The sequence below is a fragment of the Oryzias melastigma genome, linkage group LG12 (assembly GCF_002922805.2).
Source record: "Oryzias melastigma strain HK-1 linkage group LG12, ASM292280v2, whole genome shotgun sequence".
Taxonomy (NCBI): domain Eukaryota; kingdom Metazoa; phylum Chordata; class Actinopteri; order Beloniformes; family Adrianichthyidae; genus Oryzias; species Oryzias melastigma.
In genome coordinates this window covers 18,137,658-18,158,348 of record NC_050523.1, presented here as the reverse complement: position 1 = coordinate 18,158,348, position 20,691 = coordinate 18,137,658, and the positions used below count along the sequence as shown (strand labels likewise).

Here is a 20,691-nt window from a genome sequence, read left to right as displayed (position 1 = left end):
TCCAGCAAGCTCCTCTTGCTCTCTTTGGTCGTGTTGGTCACAAACTTTACAGCAACAGATGCCTTCCTTAATCTGGTGGTGCCAGAGGAAATAGACAAAACATTTTTTATTTCATCTCATTTTGAACTCTTCTCCTGTCATTTCTTTTTGAGAGATTGCTGTAACTAACTGCAGATGTGCTAAACATTATGAATTATCCCAATACTGAGCTTTCTGATCGCATTCATTTTTGTCATATGCTTCTTTTATATTTCTCTATTGTAACAAATTATAAGTTTTCCTTTTTTTCTTGAATCCAGTTCCTTTTGTTTTTCTTTTTCACATCCTGAAACGGAGAATCATTTAAAAGCATGAAAGCATTTTTGATGCAGCAGCATTTTGTCTTTGCTGCTTCCATTACTTACCACACTCTCATAGTCTGTATTTTGCATATTTAAAACATATTGGAAAAGAGGAATATTAAAGAATAAACCAAATTTGTTTTAAGTCACTGGATTTTTTTTTTTTTTTTTTTTGCCTTTCCAGCATTATTGATTTCTTATATCCACGGGCAGTCTTTGTAGCTCCATGTGATAAATGAAAAGATGCATGGGAGTAATGATGGACTTGCTCTGATTTATCAGGGAAAAATCACACATCCTCTTTAGTAAAATACATTGATCCAAGTTTTTTATTTTTGCTTTTCTGCCTCCAAACTACACCATGTTTCATATGTCTCCTAAACAACTGTTAACTGTTTGTTAACTGCATGAACCTGTTCTGTTTCTTACTTCTTAAGAGCTTCCTGAGCTCCTGGCACAGCCGTGTCCTCTATATGAAGAGTTCCACTCAGGTCTATGAGGACCGCCTTCAGGGCACGTTTGTCCGCTCTGGCCACCATGTTGGAAGTCAGCTGGCGGAAAGACATTTTATTTTTTATTGGCTTTATGGAGTTTTAGTGTACCAATCAAGTATATACGAAAATAATGTACTTTTTCACAGTAAATGTCACACCTTTCTACAGGTTGGGAGCATAAATCCCCACATTAAGGATGTCATTATTAAGATGCTCTGCTTTGGAGAAACAGAAGATCAGCAAAGAAATTTAAATTCAGATTATTTATATTTTATAAAGGACTGAATCATAAAGTCACCATTGTTTATTTGCAAAAACTGCAATCTGAGGACACATTTGGATGCATTTTTGATCAAATCAGCTTGAATGCAGATTATCAAAGCTGCCAAAAATGAGCAAGATCAGCTGTAAACAGAGCTTTAAGCCACAGTAAAAAAGCTTGATCGGCCACAACAGTGCACCATTTAAAAACAATAATGCCAGCATAATCATAATTCACATCGGTAATGGCAGAATGTACCAGATTATTGTGTTGATCAAACTCGAACGATGACAAACTGAGAGGATTATCGACCAGTTTCATGTGTGGGCTTGTGATACAGATTTCTGGATTGATATTTCAGAATGTCACCCCCCTTGTATTTAGACATATTTGGAATTCCCTCCTGTAGTTATCACAGTCAGAGTACAATTAATATCTCTAATACCCACGATCTCAATGTACAAATCAGTGAGTTACGTATTAGCATGCATTAGTCCGTTTAACTATTAGGAGGAAACGAAACAGAGCGATGTCTCCTACTACAGGTCTGCTTTTATTCCAGTTTTCTATGTTTACGATAACAAACTGGCACTTTTATGTGTGATATGAGCTTTTATTTTTGTATAAATATGCAAAGAAATTGGCGTTTAAACGGTAAATTTAAAAAAAATGTAAACGATTTTAATGTTGTGCATATTAAATGTCAATATTCGTATTTTTGCAAAGTTTTTCCAATAAAATATTCAGCTAAAAAGACCTGAATTCAAATATTAGCAGCCTGCTTAGCTAACCTTTCAGCTTCCTGTTGACGTTTCTTCTTCTACGTAAATGTAAAGTAGCTCGGTGCTGCCCCCTGCAGCTCCAATTCAGCCAAAATTCGGAGTTTATGGTTTAAAAAAAAAAATAATTTCGCAGTTCCTTTTGAACTGTATGGTATAATTTAACTGGGAAAAACATATTTTTCTTTTTTTCCCATTTTTATATAATTCTGTTTTTTTTTTTATATTTAGCTTTTTAAGCTATAGGCTATAATCAGTTAAGAGGGTTATCCTCGACTGCTTAATCATGCATTAAAAAAACATATGTGCCCAATCACACTAACTACAAACAGATGTATCGCATTAGTAGTTCTTTTAGATTTACTCTGAAGGGATGTATTATCAGAATGATAAAAAGCTCTCTGCGTGATGCCAGACAACGCTCCTCAAATCCTCTGTTCATGTTACCTCTAAATAGTGAATAACATGGATGTTTTTCTACTGTCTTTTATTCATAAACACCTTCTTAAATAGGCTATTTTTGTAGAAAACATAAATAAATCTCATTTAATACTTATTTGTTTGATAAAATACTTCCAGATGTGATTATTGTTCCCCTTTTTAGCTTTTATCACATGTAATTTCAGTTTTTTAATGTATTCACACACTAAAATATCATAGATTTTAGGAACACAATGTGAAAAACAAACCTTTAAATAGCAAATATATTACATTACACTAGCATGTTCGATTAAGTTGAAAAAATTTGACAAATAGTAAAAAATTTGATGAGGATTGAAACTGTGAATAGCACAAACTCTCCTGTATATCACTACTTTGTCACTTTTAGTTTTCTCTGCATGTCCCAGATCAACTCAGACTAATCACAGATCAAAATGGCTTTAATGTGTAAATCTCTCTGATCAACATATGCTTGTAATTCCAGTAAACCTCTGACTCCTCTATATTCAGGATAAAGTGAATAAATGTGATCGCATATCAGTAATGTGATCATTACAAACGTAAAACGAGGTAATAAAGTCAGAGAAAATGCAGAAAGGCGATTATTTTCTATTTAAATTGTTAGATTATATTTTCGTAAGCAGTCAGATCAATGTTTAAAAATGAAAAAGCACCAGTTCCACCATAATTTTTAAAACACACACTTAGTTTCAGTTAAGGTGGTATCAGGTATTTGTACATGCTTTCTACAAATCGTGTCTTTTTTTCCCACTTTATTCTGAAACAAAACTTCTCAATTCTGGTTTTTAAGTGTGTCTAATCCTCAAAATAGTCAAACTTTATTGTTATATCTATTTTTTTCTTCAGAAAAGCAACAAAAATGAAAAAAAAAAATAAAATAGAGTTCAAACAATGTATTATTTTCACTAACTTCATGCTTATTTTTTTTTTTTTCATTTTCATGTAAAAGTCAATTTAGAAGGAACAGTTCTCTTATCGGTCTGCTATCTTTCTAATTGTATTCATGAAGGTGGAGAAAAACACATTTTGTGTTTGAGATGTGAATAGTTGACAGATTTTTTTTCTTTTTAAAGAAAAAGTTCACAACCCTTCATTCATCAATGAGTGGAGCAAAGTGAAGACAAGTCTGAGTTTGGATTGTTCTTTACTGTCACAAAGTAGTTGACAGAACATTCATCAACAGCCAAAACCTCTTAAAAAAAAGCCTAACAAACTCATAAAAAAGACTTTTTTGGATAATTTTTTTAGTTCAAATGTTGCAAAAATCTGCTGTTTGTAATAGAACTTCATAGGCAGGATTAAAATTAAAATTTATGATCCTCAAACAATGACACATCTCGAGAGCTCGCCGCAGTTAAACTCATGACAAAATATGCTGTAATTTCTTAAAAATCACTAAAACAGATTTGTCAATGTTTCCTGCAGAACAAGATAAATCTGATGTAAAGCTGGAGATGAGGAAAGAAGCATCATTTTGTCTTGGGAAGTAACAAAAAAAAAAAAATTCAAATAGATCAGTCTTGTGGGGTTTTGAGGAGGAGAAATCCCATCAGAAAGCTGGAAGTCCTTTAATTTACTGCGGCGCCTGAACTCATCCAAACAGCAACAGCAGGACAATGCAGGCAGAGTTCACCAGAATCAAGGGGACTGTAAAAACAGAAGTAGGGTGAAAAATCATGAACAAGCTGCAACCGTCACGTTTAATTATAAAAATGTTAACCATGCACATCCATAATTCAGTAACATTTATATTAGCATCACAAAAAAATGCTCCAAAGAGTATGCGAATTATTTGAGTCTTGCAAAGATTTCAAATCTTTATTTTTTGTACATTTAAGATATTTTAACAAGTTGCTTTAATTAGTTTCCCCTTCCAAGCTTTTCTCAAAATCAGCAGTCCTGATTTTTTTGTCTCAGTAGGATCAAAAAATAAGGAAGTTATTATTAAAATTTGTCAAAATCCTTCTGCTCTACACTTTTGACAATAGAAAAACTCAATTTTAAGAATTAAAATACTCAAAATTTCATTTTTATGTTTGATTTAGTTTTGAGAACGTCATTTTGAACTTTATAATTACATTCTTATAACTAAATTAAAAAATTACAAGGCAATTTGAGTTTTTTGGGGAACAAAAATGTGGATTTATGTTCTAAGAATAAGTTCTAGTTTTATATATTCTGATGATTTATTACAATGAACCAACTTGTCCTAAGATCATATTCTCATTTTGTTTAAATATTGTTCTAAAATTAATCATTTCTACTTAACACACTAGTTTTTGTCACTGAAATCAAAATAAACTACAATTAGATACATAAAAACTAAAAAAAACAACAACATTGGCTTAGAACAAGCAGCATATACTTATTACTGGCCTGTATAACATTCAGTTGAATTCAATCAGTTCATTTGACCCTTTTTGAATGCTTGTTTCTATATTTTTATTCTATTATTTCCCATTGAAATGTACAGAGAATTTTCAATACTTTTTAGTGATTTTCTTTTACTACTTTTTGCAAAGTAGTTTTAATGCACCATACTTTTTGCTTTTACTCGAGTAGATTTCTAATAAAAGCCCAGACTCTTACACTTCAAAATGTGCTGCATTTTTTCTGTTACTTTTTTCTTTATTTTCCAATCTTCGTATTTTATGTAATCTATATATATGTGTGTGTTTAGCTTTGAGATTACAACCATGATGAACCTTTAATGGATTTCTAGATGTTGATATTTGGAGGTATTTAAAAGTTAACGTTAGTAAAACAACAGCAATGAGTTGTAACGTATTTATCACTAACAACTCATCATAAATACAAAAAATCATAGTTTATTCCATTTAAAAAAGTAGTCTATTCAAGTATACTACAAGTATTCTTTGAATGTTCTAAAAGTGAGGCAGTATACCTGGAGGTTTACTCTTTATACTATCTATGCTGTAAACTTAAAATGTTCCAATTTAGTGTGAAGATTCAGTAAGTATGCTTCCTCTACACAAGTACATGTCCCCTTCTCAAGTATATTTAATAAAATAAACTTCAAATGTACAAAATTCTGCTAAGGGTTGGTATGAACCAACTTGTGTTAGAAAATATTGGCACAAACCCACATTTTTCTTATTTTATTATTCTCAATCTCATCAATGAAGTTGTTGTTGTTACCAAAAAAAATGTTTTTTTGCTTTAACATTTTACACGGTAACAATCTTAAAATCGGTATTTCCACTATTCATTTTAGAGGAAGTATTTGCTTGAGTAACATTATTTAAATTTTATTTTACAAGTTTTTAACAGGTGATGCGTTCACTGACTTCATGTTTCTGGTAAATAATAATGAGTGCTCTGACCTCTCATGACGGTGCGAACTGAACGGATCAGATTAAGTATCTGAGCTTTGACTCCGAGATCATCCCCGAAACCTCCGACTCCCTGATCAGCGCCCCAGCCGACTGAAGACACCAGCAGAACAGAACGGGAGAGTGGAAGAAAAATTCAAGGAGACACAAAAAACAGAAGAAAATACTTTTTGTAGTTTAACAATAACTGTACAAAGAACAGACAACAATATTTTTTGTTTTTTTTAACCAGTAACATGCACGATGTTTATAACACTCACATTTACAGAGAAACCGTTCTTCGTGCAACACGGCGATTGCATTAGTGCACAGAATAATGCTTTGGATGAGAGAATACAGAGTGAGCGCCATGCTGGCAGCCTCTGCTCCTCCTCCTTCTTCTCCAGCTAATCCTTTGATCCTAAACGCTCTGGGAGACCCGCTGCCGTAAACCGGCGGCTATGGTCGTGCGATACATTCAAAGCTCCCATCGACTCAACAACCAAAAATATTCTTCCGCGTTTTAAATTAGAGTCTAAACATAAAATAATAATAATAAGTGTAGTTCATGTGAATGTTTATCACATAAATGTTGAGAAATAAAGTTGTAGAGCTTGCTCTATAAAAATGTAATTTTAAGCTGTTTATTCAACATTATTTGATTTTGTTTTCATTATTCTTGCCATAAATTGTCTTAATAAATACATGTCTTGTTGAAAACATTTTTTTCTCACCTTATTTTTCTCTTAATTTTTTAATGACACAAAAAAATCAGAACTTTGTGCATCCCAACATTTTAAAAGACTTATTTTAAAGATTACCTTTAATAAAACAAAATCTAGAAACAAAACACACACAACTTATGTTACAGATTTTTTTTTGTTTGTATATATCTTTAATTTTTTCACATAAATAGTTGAGAAACTACAAGAACATTTTGAAATACATCTGCATGAACAGTAACCTTGAAGGACAACTTCATTCATTCTATAAACAAGTTAAGTTGTCATTTGTGTGACATACATGGCATCAATAAGTCCTTTTTTTCATTTAATTGTCATAATAAATATTATTTTCACAATCAAGGTTTGATACTCAAATAAATAAACAAACACATGGGGTTCTTTTGTATGAATTCAACAATCAAGTGGTTCTATTTACACGTAGATACACAACACTGATACACTTTTGCTCCATGTCCATGCACTCTTTTGGAAAGCAAGCAAGCACTTGGAGTCAAACTTGTATCATCCGTTTACCACCTTGCAGCCTTACATTTGTGAATACGGAGGGTTGATTTTGCTGCAATTGTTTTTTCTTTTTCTGGAGGATAAAAAGTTGTGTCAGTGAAATTCTTAGCAAAAGTCCAGCTGCTCTCGATACAGTTTGAGGTCAACTAATTTCTTTCCATGTGCAAAAAAAAACAAAAAAAAAACATTGCAGTAAGATCTGCATTTAAAGGACAGAGTGAACGTTTTGTGAAAGCACTCTGCATTTACACTGTTCTCCATGCACCATTAGCCTTAGGGCCTCCTCATTACAGGCTCGATCATCACCACTATCTGCTCTGACTTCATTTTCTTCTGTTCTTGACCTTCTGTTTCCACGCTAAAGACAACTAACAGTCATGTGTAGGAAGTTAATAGTTGGTGGTGATGATTCATGTAGACAGGAAAGAGTCACAACTTCACGCCACTGGAAAAATCTCTTTGGGATCAAATGATTAAAAAAAAAACCAGAGTGTTGTCTTCAGGGCGCCAGTGTGTTGACATCAGTGCATCTGCAGGCCGGCGTTCACGTGTGAAAGCCAACAGCAGTGCAAACAATAGAAAATAACCACTTCTTATTACTTTCTGACATCAGTAGCTGCCTTCTGGTCGGCCCTTAATCTTTAGAGTTCACAGAGGCTGACGGAGGACGGGATTCCTTTGGTCCTGGATGGATTTTGACAGTAGATTGTAGGAGCTAGACCAGGATTACACCTGATGAATCTCTGTATTTCAGTCAATTTAGAAAGAAAAGAATGATACTGCATTGTTTCACCTCTTTGCTGGTAGAGGTATGAGCAGTTTGTACACCTGAACACATGTTCAAGATGACATATTTGTTGTTCTAGAATGTAAATAATGCTGTTGTGTTCCTTTTTATTGGCTTTTTTTACTTCTGTAGTTCTTCCTCATGTAAAAAATGAAAACAAATAGATTTTTGTGGAAAGTTCAAGTAGCTCCTCTCTTCAAAGACATGGAGTCAACCTGTAAAGACAAGAAAGGGGAAATGAAAAAAACCTTTTAGTTTGATTTTTGATTAAAAGGAGAGCTTCGGATAATTCGATCTATAGCAGAACTAAAAATGACATGTTTAAAATGTGTTTCTTCTTTATTTTTGTTGACAAGACACAAAATAAACAATGCATCTGTTAACAAATTCAACAGTCAGAGTGAACTAAAATGAACTTGGAGTCACCTTTTTGCTACTTGCTAAGATGGGAGTTGATCTTTTCTTTTCTGAGGATGTTTGCGTAAGGAATCTGAAAAAAACAACAACAAAAAAATACATTTTTAAAGCCTAAAAACACAAACAGCAAAACAGAGCATCCATTAAAACAAAAAGATAAATTTGGAGAATCTAAGCAAGAGGCACAAAGTTTTGACAAAGCACATCGGCATGAATTAAACATTTTTTAGGAGTTCATTTGAATATCGGAGCAAAATTAATATGTCATTACTCTCAGTCACATCCATATGCCAGATCCAGACACATTTATCAATTTCTTTGCGCGCACTTTGGTGAGGACATAAGTGCTCACAAATGCCGGCATTTGTTTCGGAGAAGCGCTGCGCGCGCCTGAGTGTGAGTGTGCGTGTTTTGGCGAGCGCATGCTTTGTGTGTACAAGCGAGTAGCATGTGTCAGAAAGCAAAGACAAACAGCGTCTGTCAGCCTGTCTGCCAGCTGCTCCAGTGATTGATGTCAACGGAAACACTCAGACGGCTGCAGATGAACTTCTCACCCATGAAAGACAAACTACACGGCTGCTTCTGTCTTTTGATGGACAAATAAGAAACAAGACAAAAGTCTGCGTCACTCCTTCTTAATAACTCTTTATTGTTGCTTTGGTTTTAGGCTGTGTTGTGGAATTATTTATGATAACATAAGAATTTCTCTCTCCAAAATAAGACTTAAAATCACAGTAGAGGCTGTTTTTGAAAACTCAACAAAGTTCCTTTTGTGGTCACTTATTGATGACAGGATGTTGTACTTGTTATGCATGACTGTAATTTCCATCAGTGTTCATTATTTATTGAATAGTACTATTAGTATTCTTACCATCTGTAATTGCTGGACCATTTCCTCTCTGTAGGCGAGCTCTCGTTTCATCTGATCCTGAAAATTATCTGAAAATGGTTCAAAAGACACAAATTAATTTAAGCCATTTTTACTTTTAGATTGATAGACAACAAACAGTTATTGATAAAGGTTTTAGTACCAAAGTGTTTTTATTTATTTATAAAACTAGCTTTTTACTTGTAAGACCAAAAAAAAAAATGTGAGCAAATTCTTGACTACTTACGGAATACAGGAAACGGGGAGGTTCCCTTCAGAGCGTGAAACTCTTGCTCAAGTCTTCTCCTGAAGTCGATCTGCTCCAGCAAAACCTTCTGAAGCTCTTCTGTTTATTTTCAAGAAGCAGGAAAAGATGGAAACATGAAACGATGAAGTATCGGCAGCACCAACTAAAACTGTTCTGGATGAATCTCTGAATCAGATGTCAGAGGAAAAGAACAGGAGAACAATCTTCACCTTTCTCCATGTTCTCCACGTCTTTTTTTAAAGGAACAGGAGAACCTGCACCTCGGCACTGATCACCTGAAAACAAAGACAGAGGCGGAATTCAGAACAGACAGGAGCTCCAAAAGTGTTGAAAACAAGTGTTTAAACTTTGTTTGAGATTTTATTTATTTTTCTAACTGGATTCTAATAGATTAAAAACGTAAATGCTTATTTTTAATATTTCCGTTTGAGATGGAATCTTTTAAAATGAGTTTCTTTGTGCATCTCTTGTAAATCTCTGGAAAACTATTTAGTGTTAAAGGTGCTGCAACATTTGCAAATACAAAGAGCTCTGAAAGAAATTGTTTAAATCGATGCACAATATTTTCTTTTTTTATAAAGAGGAAATAATACCATCTATGTTAATTATTTTTTTAAAACAAAATACATATTTAATGTCAAGAGTTAATGACATAATGATTTTTAAATCAAAGCAAACTCTTTACTTCAGCGGTATTTTGTCGTCATTTTTGTGTCTTTTATTGCCTCCAGTTAGAAAAGCACATTTTCATATTAATGAATGAATATTTTTTGTGACAGCTACTCTGCCTCACTGCCTCTGATGCGTATGGCTGTAATTCTCTCTTCAGCCTCCAGGTGTCAGTCTAAGTTAGTGCATACGCTGAAAGTAAGTCTTTTACTTTCTGCTCATCATATTTAATCTTGCTGTCAGATCAGATAATACAAAGGGAGGCAAAACTTTTAGGGATATTATAATTATAAAATGTTCAAATGATTTTATCTATTAAAGCCTGAAAACAGTAGTACAAATGCCGACACCTGTTGCATTAAGTTTCTTTTAAAAATAATTATTCTAGTGACTAGCTGTGGAGAGATTAAAAAACTTTTTCTATACAGAATTGACATTTTTGAATCTCAGGAACAAGCAACTCATTTTAAATCAAGCAGCTTGAAGACATTCACACTGTAGAGCGTGGAATGCACTGCTGTCTGATTTGTGACAATGAGCCATTTACTGGCCTAAATGAAGCAATCCAGCACCCTCAATATGTATGTTCTCCTGCAGTCATTTTGTGTCCCGGCTCCAACCAGCCTTCCCTTTCTTCTTCTTTTTTTTTTCTTCCGTTACTTCGAGACGGCAGAGGTCTCCTTTCTCTCCTCCTATCGTCTATCCTTTCCTCTCCTCGCTCTGTCTCATTTGACAAGCAAATTTGCAGACAGTGCCCGAGGATAACAACCTCGTTTGACAGTCAATTAACCGTGAATAGTCAAAGCCAAGGCGGTTTGCATTACATAAATGGAAAATTAGATTATTTTTTCTCCCTAGAAACAGAGAGAGAATTTAAAGAAAGTAGAGGGGGGGCTGGTGGGACTCGCAGGAATCAGGCCTTCTAATCACGTCGAGCTTCCCACCGCCCAGGGAGACATTCGGCAATCAGGGGAAAGGTGGTTTCATTTAATTTGTTTCGTGTAATTTTTTGAAATACATTATACATTATGTGCGGGGATCATTACAGTGTCTATGTGTGCAGGGGATGTGGGGGGGTAGATATAAATGTTGGCACAGATGTCATAAAGCACTTTTAATGTCTTCCTGACACATATAAAAAGGCAATAAGCTGTGATCTTTTTCAAACAGGAAAGGGTGTTTTTGCGCTGAGAAAGGAGAAAAGACAATTACGTTGGCAGAGATATGGCTTTGGGATGGAGATTGCTGGCGCGCTGCTTATCTCTGAGCTGATGTTTTCTTGTTGAACTATAACGGCCCCCCTAAGACTTACATTCTCTGTGACAATTCTGCTAAAGAGAAAGGAGCTTTCCACTGCTGTTTCATATGTGTGTATTTATGTGAATCCCTTAATTCCCCATTTGAGAGGAGTGGACATGATGGGATGGGGAAGGCAGTGCAGGTGGATTTGTGGGGGGGTGTAATGGTAAAAACGGAAGAGCTTTTCCTCACTCAGGGGGGTATAATGAAAGCAATTTATATGGAAAGAAAATAAATATTTTTATTTGATTTGATTTGAAGGTATTTTTTCACTTTTCTTTTTATTTTAAAATTTTAGATGACCAGTAAAGCATTATTTGTTAATTTTTTTTACACAAAATCTAATTGAGAGTCGGTACCTGAGCTCTCCCTCCAATAGTCCGGCGCCATCGTCTCACTTTCGGGCACAAAGAAACTGCTCTGGTCTTTGTTTTCATCTGGAAGCAAACGTGATAGAGAGACAGGATGGTGAGATTCAGTAAGGCCCATTGGCTGAGCTGGTTATCCGGACACATGGAGATAATTGAGTGCATGCATTGTGCGTGTCTCCTTTGCGTTCCTTTTTTTTTTGCAGCGAAAGGGTCAGACGGGGAGATGAGAGGAGCAAATGAAACGTCCCAGCCTCGCAGGGACACGGGGACACCATAAAACCACTCACTCAGACAATAAATGAAACAAAGATGCTATAATACAACTGACTCAAACATCTGATGAAACACATAGTGTGTAACAGTTGCTGCAATTGTGTGTGATGCTATTTGATGAAACGAAAAAAAAAGGTTTCAAGACGTAAAACAAGTTTTAGGGTTTAAGACGGGCCGGCGAGTGAAACACAAGGACACACTTTGGAGTGTATATATAACTTATATTATACGTCTAGCAGTTAGATCAAAGTCGTAACATTTTAAGAAGTTTTGAAATAAAACTGCTAATTGTAAATCGACTAAAAAAAAGCTCACCTGAAGTGCTTGAAGTGTCTTTGGTTGCATACGCGGGCAGTCCTTCATCTCTGTTTTTCTGAACCTGAAACACAAACATTGTGACATTTTAACCCCATTTAAGACGTTTTCCTAAACTGATTTGACTCAAAAGGTTTCCTGCTTTGAAGGTAAATTGTATGCTGTTTTAACCCAGTGCTGTGTAGAGTACAGGTGAAAATGAGGATTTAACGGCCCTCGTGAGGCTTCCCCTCACAGATCTGCCTAATGTGGGGGAGTCAAAAGGCTAAAGAATAGACTTGCCCCCGCAGGTGGGGGTGACAGGGAGAGAACAAACACATTGTGGCCATTAAACAATTCATGACTGGGCCTATTAGCTGGGATCAGAGCGGGGTGACTGTTTCAATTTCTACAGGGAGAAACCAGCTCATCAATCTGCTTATGCAGATCAGAGCACTGCCTGACTGCTGCACAATTTAAATAATAATTAGGTAAAGTGGCCTTTGGGGATATTTACGTTTTTGTAAGCTGTGTCATCTCGGTGAGGCGGGGTCGAGCTGGAGAGAGGCAAGCTGGCCCGAGGAGAGGCAGGTAGGCTCGGGGAGTCCTGTAGGACGGGATTCGAGGAGGACTGAGGGGAGGTGCCAGGATACGCCGCGCCACTCCCTCTATCCTTTCCCCGTTCCTCTCCAGTGCTCTCACTCAGCGCAGAGAGGTACATGTTCGTCTGAGTCTGTGGCGTCCTTCTCGAGAAGGCCGTTTCTTCCTCTTCCTCCTCTTCCTGCTTAGAAGATTCCACATCCACTTCCCCCTCCTCCTCACTGTCTGCTCCCTCCGCTTCTCCGTCCCCTCCACTTTCAGACCCATAGCTGCAGCTGCTGGTGGGCGACAGTCGCTGATGTTGGTCTGAACCGGCACCAACCTCGCCAAAGTCTTCATCCGCGGCCCCACCGACTCCTCCGCTGTTGCCGTGGAGCTTAGCGATGCTCTCTGCGTCTTTGACAACGGGGCGGAAGGCGGAGCCGTAGCTCGGCTTCCGTGTCTGGAAGCTCGTGTTGTCCAGCAGCTTAAGCCATCCCTCCGATGTGACGGGCCGGAGTTCGGGGGGAACCGCCGAACACTCGGGGTCAAACAGTCCAGATCTGGTGGTCATGCTGCTGGGTGTCATGTTTGCACTCACACCGTTTCCGTTGCCGCTTACAGCGCCGGGCTCGCTGGGGTCGGACAGGTCCAGAAACGCCTGTCTGAGAGACGGGTTGTCAGTCAGGGAGGAGAGGGTGCTGGGCTGAGGCTGCAGGTAGGTGGGAACAGGGATTCCTCCCGCCGCTCTCGGTGGCCAGAACATGCAGAAAGGAGGATAAAAAGTGTCTTTGCGGCCAGGCCATAAAAGTCCTGATAGACCCGGTCCTTTCTGGCCAGCAGCAACATCACTGTCCTCTTTTTTTTGCTGACAGAGACCAAACGTAGGAAAGGGATAAGGGGAAGGGAAAAGAGAGGTGGGAGGGAACTTCTGCAACATGCCAAAGCCTTTGCTTGGAACTGGGATGACAGGGTAGCTGCGTGGTGTCTTGCGGGGAGACAAACTGTCTCCATCAAGATCATCTTCATCCTCAAAACGGCCTCTTTTCTGACCACCGAGGTCAGGTCCGATCATGTGGGGGACCACCGAACCCGGAAGAGACTTCATGGGGCCCATCGACGAACACTGTGCTGAAGAGGGAAGCGCCCTCTTTCTACTGCCTCCGTTGAACATAGCTTTGACGTCTTCCCACGCGTAGACCAGCTCGTCAGCTGGATGTTTGTCAGACAGCTTCAGGTGCCGCCGCCAGGAGTTGAAGTTAGCTGCATCGGGCTGGGTGTACTTGGCGTCTGGTGTGCGGTGGGAATGAAAAATAAACTTGTTTGGGGAGAAGTACATGTTGCAGAAGGAGCACTTGATGCATTTGGCCCTTGAGCTGTTGTAGCGCGCTGGTATAAAGTTACCACGACAACCCCAGGCGCACTCATGCGTTACATCAAAGGCGAAGTTGTCAGGCAGTTTTGGCGGCGCGTTTTCTCCCAGGAAGGACTTGCACAGGCGCTCGGCTTCACGCTTGGTGATCATGCCGCAGCGGCGTGATGAGATGGGCATGGCACCAGCCCTTCTGAGGATTTCCAGCTGAACCGGAGTGCACTGAACACAGGTGATTCCTAGTGCGACACGCCGATTATGAATCTCATTATAGCTGTAGTTTTTCAGCAGCGTGTTGGAAATCTGAGCCAAACAAAGTCTCTCAATGTTATCGATGACAAGAGACACAATAGGAACTCCGTAGAGGATAACCTGACCGACCTGGTTGGGTTTGAGGGGTGAGGAGGAAGAGGAAGGAGAAGGAGAGGATAAAGAGGAGGATGAAGAATGAAGGTGTGCAGGTCTGGGAGGAGTGAGAGACTCCTGTTGAAAAGAGCCTGTTGAGCTTGTCATCATGATGTCAGTGGAGCTTGAAAGAAGGGTCTTGTCCATTCTTCAAGGAATTGTTTTAGAACAATCTATTGGAGGGAGGAAGACAAAAAAATTCGATTTTTACATTTTATTGACAGTAAAAAAATCACTTATTTAAAATATTCTAAAGAAGACGTAATTAAAAAATTGTAATGATAAAAGAAATGAATATTATGAAAATACTTTATAATCAAATAAAATACAACAGGGAAAATTTACAAAATAGATTAAAGCAAAAAAAGCTTTTTGATTAAATATTTAAGATTTACAATTTTATAAACAACAATTACAAACATCAATTAAAACTATTAATTAAAAAAATTATAGTTCATTTTTAACCTTGTTAAATAAATGCCCAAATTGAACAATAAAATGTGCAAAGACACTATTTAAAAAAAACTCAAGAATAATCTAAGCTCTAGCAATTACCAAAATAGGTTTATCACAATTTTAATACGTTTTTGAAATTCAAAACTAATGAAAAAAAAAAAAGAAAGAGATTTACACTTTTATAAAAAGGCCTTTTTGTGTGGGCTTCTTTTCTGGCATGTGAGATTTAAGATATTTTTGTTTTTGTTTTAACAAAAAATACAAACAAAAAAAACCCTTTAAAAATATTGTTGGAGTTAAAACATTTTTGGGGGGAGTGGATTTAATACAATTTATGATAAAGTAATGCTTTTGTGCTTAAACATTTGAGCATGCTATACAAGGTTTTTAATTTTATACAACTACAGCTACAATTCAAAATATTTTTAAATACATAATTTACACAGTATTTAATAACAATTTTATGCCCATTAATAACATTTAGAATTTTATGTAAACTGCATTAATATTTTAAAAAAACTTTATTCGAGAATTTTTGTGCGCATTAAAAAAATAATTTCTAAAATATCTTAATTAGAAATTACATATGTTAAAAAATGCTGAAAAAATAATAAAGCACACTGTGTTAGTTTGAGAATCCCTTTAGTTTAGTTATGGTCAATTTATCAGGCCACAGTTTCTAAACACGTTTCTAAAAAAGTGTTGAGAAAAAAAGTTGAGCGTCATTTGACTTTCTTATCAAGCGCAACATTTTATTAAACTTTATTTATTTATTTGTATTTACTTCCACTTTACTTTTAGCCAAAAAGCCCTTGTTATATGTAGTTTTCAAAAACGAATACCCTTAGGTTAATTTACCTATTTTAAAACAGTTCAATGTTAGGCTACAACAAAAAAAAAAATCATAAAAATAAATAATTATAATAATATTTTGAAAGCATAAATTATGCTATAGTTTCACAGAACAGCTTACTTATTTATTTTTTTTATTTAAAAACGGTTTCTATGGAAAGCTTAATTTAAAAACATCCCCAGCAAGAAGAGAACACTCAGGCCTTCAGGTATTTTTGGCAACATCTCAACTAACTTTATTGTTTAAGTTAAAAGAGATTTTCTTTACCTTTCAGTTTTCGGAGTAACTCCACAACGCCTCCAAAAGCGGTCGTCCTGTCACAAAACAAATCGATTTATCGAAGCCTCTTTCAAAAAACTCATTGTTTTTTTCGGATGAACAGCTAATAATATCCCAAAAACTCGTGAACTCTTTAATTCTTCAGCTTCGGAGTGAGCGAGCGCCTGAGATGTGAATACAGCGCGTGCTTCCCGCCGGCTTTATCTTCACAGACACCGCGCGCCGTCCTAATCCGCCCCTTTCCCCCTCCCACTCTCTCTCTCTCTCTCTCTCTCTCTCTCTCTCTCTCTCTCTCTCTCAGCCGCGCACCTGCCTTGAGTTTGATTGACATGTGGCGGGAGCTCCTTTTTAGCACGCACGCGCTCTTTACTTTCAGTCACGCGCTTCACTTTCTTCTCCTCTCTTCCACGCGCTGCTTTGAACAGCAATAATGACGCATCGCAAACTGTCGCTCAAATGTTGTCAGAAGTCAAAGTGGAGCCCGGACGGGTCTGAGGAGCGCATGCGCCTGAACGAAACCCCTTTAGCTACACCTTAAATGTATTCAGTTATATAAATATTGTTCCAATTTCATAAAGCTTTTCTTGCCCGAACTAAACTGCTCATGCCCACACAAGTGACATTTTAATTACTTAAAAACTAATGTTAAATTATGAAAGACTAAACCATATAAATGCTCATTTTTTAACGCAGACTGTGTGGATTAAAAAATGAGGAATAAAAGCTGAGCCAGCACAGAGTCAGGCAGCCAGTCTGGGATCAGGAGCATGTCTGTCAGAGCAGCTGATACCCACATTCAACGCTAAGAAGGCTTTTGGAAATCTGACTCTCTATATACATGTGCAGGTTGTTCCCGGGGGGAAAAGGCAGCAGGAAGCGCACTGTAGCCCATGGGCTATCATCTGTTGTAATTGAAGGTAAGAGGAGCTCGCAGCTACCATGCGCTCTATAAAAGGCAGTAAGAGGGCCCTCCAAACTCTCACAGGTCTTAAGGGATGAGGAATTCCTTCCCATCTCTTATGGGGCATGGAGGGAAAAAGAGAAGAAATTATAAATGATTTGAGTACTTTTTTTTTAATGTGTACAATTTCAAAAGTGAAAACTAAAGAGATAAATATAATTAAACAAAAAAGACTATCAGACCAATTAAAAACAAATAACAAAAAGTACAAGACATAATTAAATTAATATTTTTTGTAACTGTTTTGTAAATAAATGAACAATCAAACACAAAAAAATAAACTTTTATTATAGGCTATCTTATTTTGAGGGGCAAAACATTAAAAGAATATGGAATTATTTTTTTTGTTCAATTTATAGGAATGCGCTTTTTTGTAAAAGTATATGAATCTAAATTATATTAATTAGTCTAAAGGTTCAGAGGGGCTTGTAATTTATTCCCAGCATCCCGATGAACATGACAGGATTGCCTTTTTAGGCGCGCGTGTCACAGAGGGGAGCGCGAGCCCCATCTGCTCTTCTTCAAACCTATTTAGGTTGTCACCGCGCGTGCCTTTGTGTCGTGGACGGGAGCCGCGGGAGCGCTTCTGCCGTGGGACAAGAGGGGGGTGGGGGGTATTGACGTCACAATAGAAATAAATGAACAAAAAACAAGAAAATTGTTCAAATTAAAAAGCTAAAATTGTCTGATTTAGCTGTGGGGTGTTTATAGCGCGCGCGCGTAAAGATATAAATTCCCTCCCTCTCCAACAGCCAATTGACCAACAACAAACGGCGATAATAAAGCGGGCCGTGAAAAGCGCGTAATGAAATAAATTCCCGCGCGTCCCTGAGAGAGATGTCTCTGACATGTTATCAAAGGCAGAGCATGACTAAACCATGTGAAGCAGGAAAAGGCTCATTGGAATACAACAGCTCTATTAGCCCCGTTGGAACACATCTCACTTTTTCCATAATGCAGAAGTCGGTCGCCCTACTGAGAAATTAATCATGCGTTTAAAAAAAGAATTGCTTGTGTGACCTCCGAGGGTCAAAGCAGGGAAAGAGAAAAAAATAATGGAGAGATGCAGAGAGAGGCCAAGCCATAATAAATTAAAAGCTACAACTCTAAGTGAGACAGACATTTAACATCAAAACTGTCCATAAATGATCTCCAAACTGTCGCAAAAAGGTATTTCGTTTTATTTTTTTAACTTTAATTAGCAAATTAAAGATACTCACTTCTTCATTAATTAAATCAAAAATGATTTTGTGCACTCCCCCATCCTTATATTAATTTGTCGTGGATTTAAAGGCAGATGTAGGCTACAATATGGTGCACAATCGCCCCGCATTCTCCACTTCTAATCCTTACTTAATGCTGCGCGTCTGTTAGCCGACTGACTGACTGACTGACTGACTTCATCTGCAACGAAGATTTACTGTGCATTACCATCCACACACATCTTACATAAATTGAAAAAAAAATAGTAATTAAGATTATTGAGGATGTTTTAATATAAGGTCCGCCCCTTGATGATGAAAAGCCTCGCAGTGGATTTAGATTTAAAAGAGGAGAGGGCGCGCGCGCCGCTCATTACTGCTCCATTCGCGTTCGGATATGATTGGAATACAATATTGTTGGACATAAATCCTATCATAAAATAATTATCATTTTATTTGTCATTTAAAAAAATATTTAAACAATTTTTTAAAAATTATTTTACATATTTAAATTTTAAAAGACAAAAAGTAAAATAACATTCATTTTTTATGATTAAGCACATCAAATCTGTTTGTTATACAAGAGGTGCAGAGTGAGTTATTTTAATTAATCTTTTTTTTTTTTTTTCAGCATCCTCGCATCAAGACGGATGCAGGCCCGCAAGCGATGCTGTCCTCTGTTTGCTGGATGTGATTTCGCCTCAGGCGCCTGTACCAATTAGCAGAACAACCACAAACCGTTCCCAGATTTCATTGAGGATCAGGAACATTAGCCATTTCATTTTTCGGAAATTGAAATGCAGGTGATGCAATATGCCAAATGTAATTTAGACATTATTGTCCCTTAATTCTCATCAGCTGAACTCAATCGACCTGCAGTGTCATGATTTATGTGCATGTTTGGTTGTCCAGCAAAAGAAATTGATAGTGAAACATGAGGAGAAACTTTTGGGGATCTACAAAATTCAGTTGATTAAATCCTAAAATTGACTATAAAGTACTTTAATTTGAAAAAAAAAGTCTGTCTTTAAAAATCAGCAAAAAATTAAACTTTTATCCCATAAGTTGTAGCAATAGCTCCTTAATGATCACATTAACACAAAAATACTTTATTCTAATTAAAGGTAAAAAATACTGAACCATTCTTATTCAAATAGATCTCCCTCTGAGACAGCAGCTGGTGATCCACTCAGACTCTTCACTTGAAAATGGAGCAGTCCAGTAAATTACACACAGTGAGCTGAAATGCACTCTAAAATTACTGCTGTCATTCTTGCTCATGCAGACAATTAACGTCACATATATTTATATATAAAATGTAGTTTGCTTTCAACATTTAAACAAAGTACATCTAAAAGCTGCTGTTGTTTCCGTTGACAACTTTACACACTTTACTATGAATAGGCTTCCAATAATAAGTCCCTCTTAACCAAAAAAAGTAATTTGTACTTTTTTCATTTATGTAAAATCTACTTTTCTGAAAAAGTCATAAGGCTAAACAACCACAATTTTCCGAAGCTGAAAATATGATTTTATTTACTGAACAATATGGGGTTTAATTAAAGGTTCACTTGACTTTTAATGACCAGTGCTCACAAGCAAAGTTGTGGAAGTTAATTCAAGTAGAATGAGTAATGCAACATTAACAGCAAAACTAAATTGAAGCCAATTAGCTCAGCAGAGCAGACAGACTGCAGGGCGCTGCGGAGAATTTTAAAGGACATCAGAGAGCCAACAAGGTCAGAAGAGACAGCATACATTTGGTTTGTGTAAATACACAAGGCAAACGTATAGCTTTTAAAATTATGCGTATTTATTTATTTAATCATTTTTAGATTAGCTAAACAGATTTGAAATAATGAAATGAAGCAAAAATTCCACTAAAAAGGCGATTTAGTTATTGTTATCACTGAATTTTATATTTTTTTGGATTAACACAAAATAAAGTCAACATTGATTTCTAGATAATTACAGAATTTTAAAAATCTCAGATAAAATGTTTAAAACACTATTAAAACTGGGACTAATACAATTCATGGATATATAAAACAAAAATATTCTATCTTCTGAATCATATAGGCTTAATGCTAAAAATTGGATGCATATATCCTACAGTATGTGTCATCCACCATCTTTGTCAGAATTGGAGCTCCTCAAGGTTGTGTTCTGAGCCCCCTGCTGTACTCCCCTGTGCAGCCACTTCCATCTCCACCATAATTGTATTTTCTCATGACGCCGTTGTGTTGAGCCTGATTTCCAACAATGATAAGAAGGCCTACCTACAGGAGGACCAAACCTGGAGAGTTGGTGCCAAATACACAACCCACTCCTGAATATCATTTAAACCAGGGAATTAAAAACCCACTCAAATTAAAATGATGTTTCAAACATGTCCTTGTGGCAGTGGAATACTTTTTT

General features: G+C 36.8%; 3 protein-coding genes and 1 long non-coding RNA gene across 5 annotated transcripts in view; 1 reads left to right on the top strand and 3 right to left on the bottom strand.

Annotated features, from left to right (window-relative positions):
• hdhd2 (haloacid dehalogenase-like hydrolase domain containing 2) overlaps positions 1-1,791 on the bottom strand; it is a 5,836-nt gene extending 4,045 nt beyond the window's left edge. The window contains exons 1-3 of the mRNA XM_036214406.1: positions 1,356-1,791; positions 771-892; positions 1-72 (exon numbers count right to left, since the gene is read on the bottom strand). Coding sequence (XP_036070299.1) covers positions 1-72; positions 771-892; positions 1,356-1,418 — 257 coding nt within the window. The 5' untranslated portion in view covers positions 1,419-1,791. The remainder of the gene's footprint in view (positions 73-770; positions 893-1,355) is intronic.
• A 1,672-nt stretch (positions 1,792-3,463) lies between these two features.
• Positions 3,464-6,164, bottom strand: ier3ip1 (immediate early response 3 interacting protein 1). The gene is made up of 3 exons (XM_024299606.2): positions 5,952-6,164; positions 5,683-5,784; positions 3,464-3,985 (listed from the first exon to the last, which is right to left on the bottom strand). The coding sequence occupies exons 1-3, from the start codon at positions 6,040-6,042 to the stop codon at positions 3,930-3,932; spliced, it is 249 nt and encodes an 82-aa protein (XP_024155374.1). The 5' UTR covers positions 6,043-6,164; the 3' UTR covers positions 3,464-3,929.
• Positions 6,165-6,946: 782 nt separating this feature from the next.
• skor2 (SKI family transcriptional corepressor 2) lies at positions 6,947-16,785 on the bottom strand. The gene is made up of 9 exons (XM_024298630.2): positions 16,099-16,785; positions 12,684-14,695; positions 12,188-12,251; positions 11,588-11,665; positions 9,470-9,535; positions 9,240-9,338; positions 8,996-9,063; positions 8,134-8,197; positions 6,947-7,922 (listed from the first exon to the last, which is right to left on the bottom strand). Exons 2-8 carry the CDS (start codon positions 14,667-14,669, stop codon positions 8,141-8,143), a joined length of 2,418 nt encoding a protein of 805 aa, XP_024154398.1. The 5' UTR covers positions 14,670-14,695; positions 16,099-16,785; the 3' UTR covers positions 6,947-7,922; positions 8,134-8,140.
• Positions 14,226-19,305, top strand: LOC112162748. Of its 2 annotated transcripts, none has more exons than XR_002922146.2 (3): positions 14,226-14,349; positions 16,957-17,027; positions 18,905-19,305. It is a non-coding gene; the product is annotated as an uncharacterized LOC112162748 (long non-coding RNA). The 2 variants fall into 2 exon arrangements; XR_002922147.2 differs by lacking the exon at positions 14,226-14,349 and adding an exon at positions 14,887-16,039.
• The last annotated feature ends 1,386 nt before the right edge of the window (positions 19,306-20,691 follow it).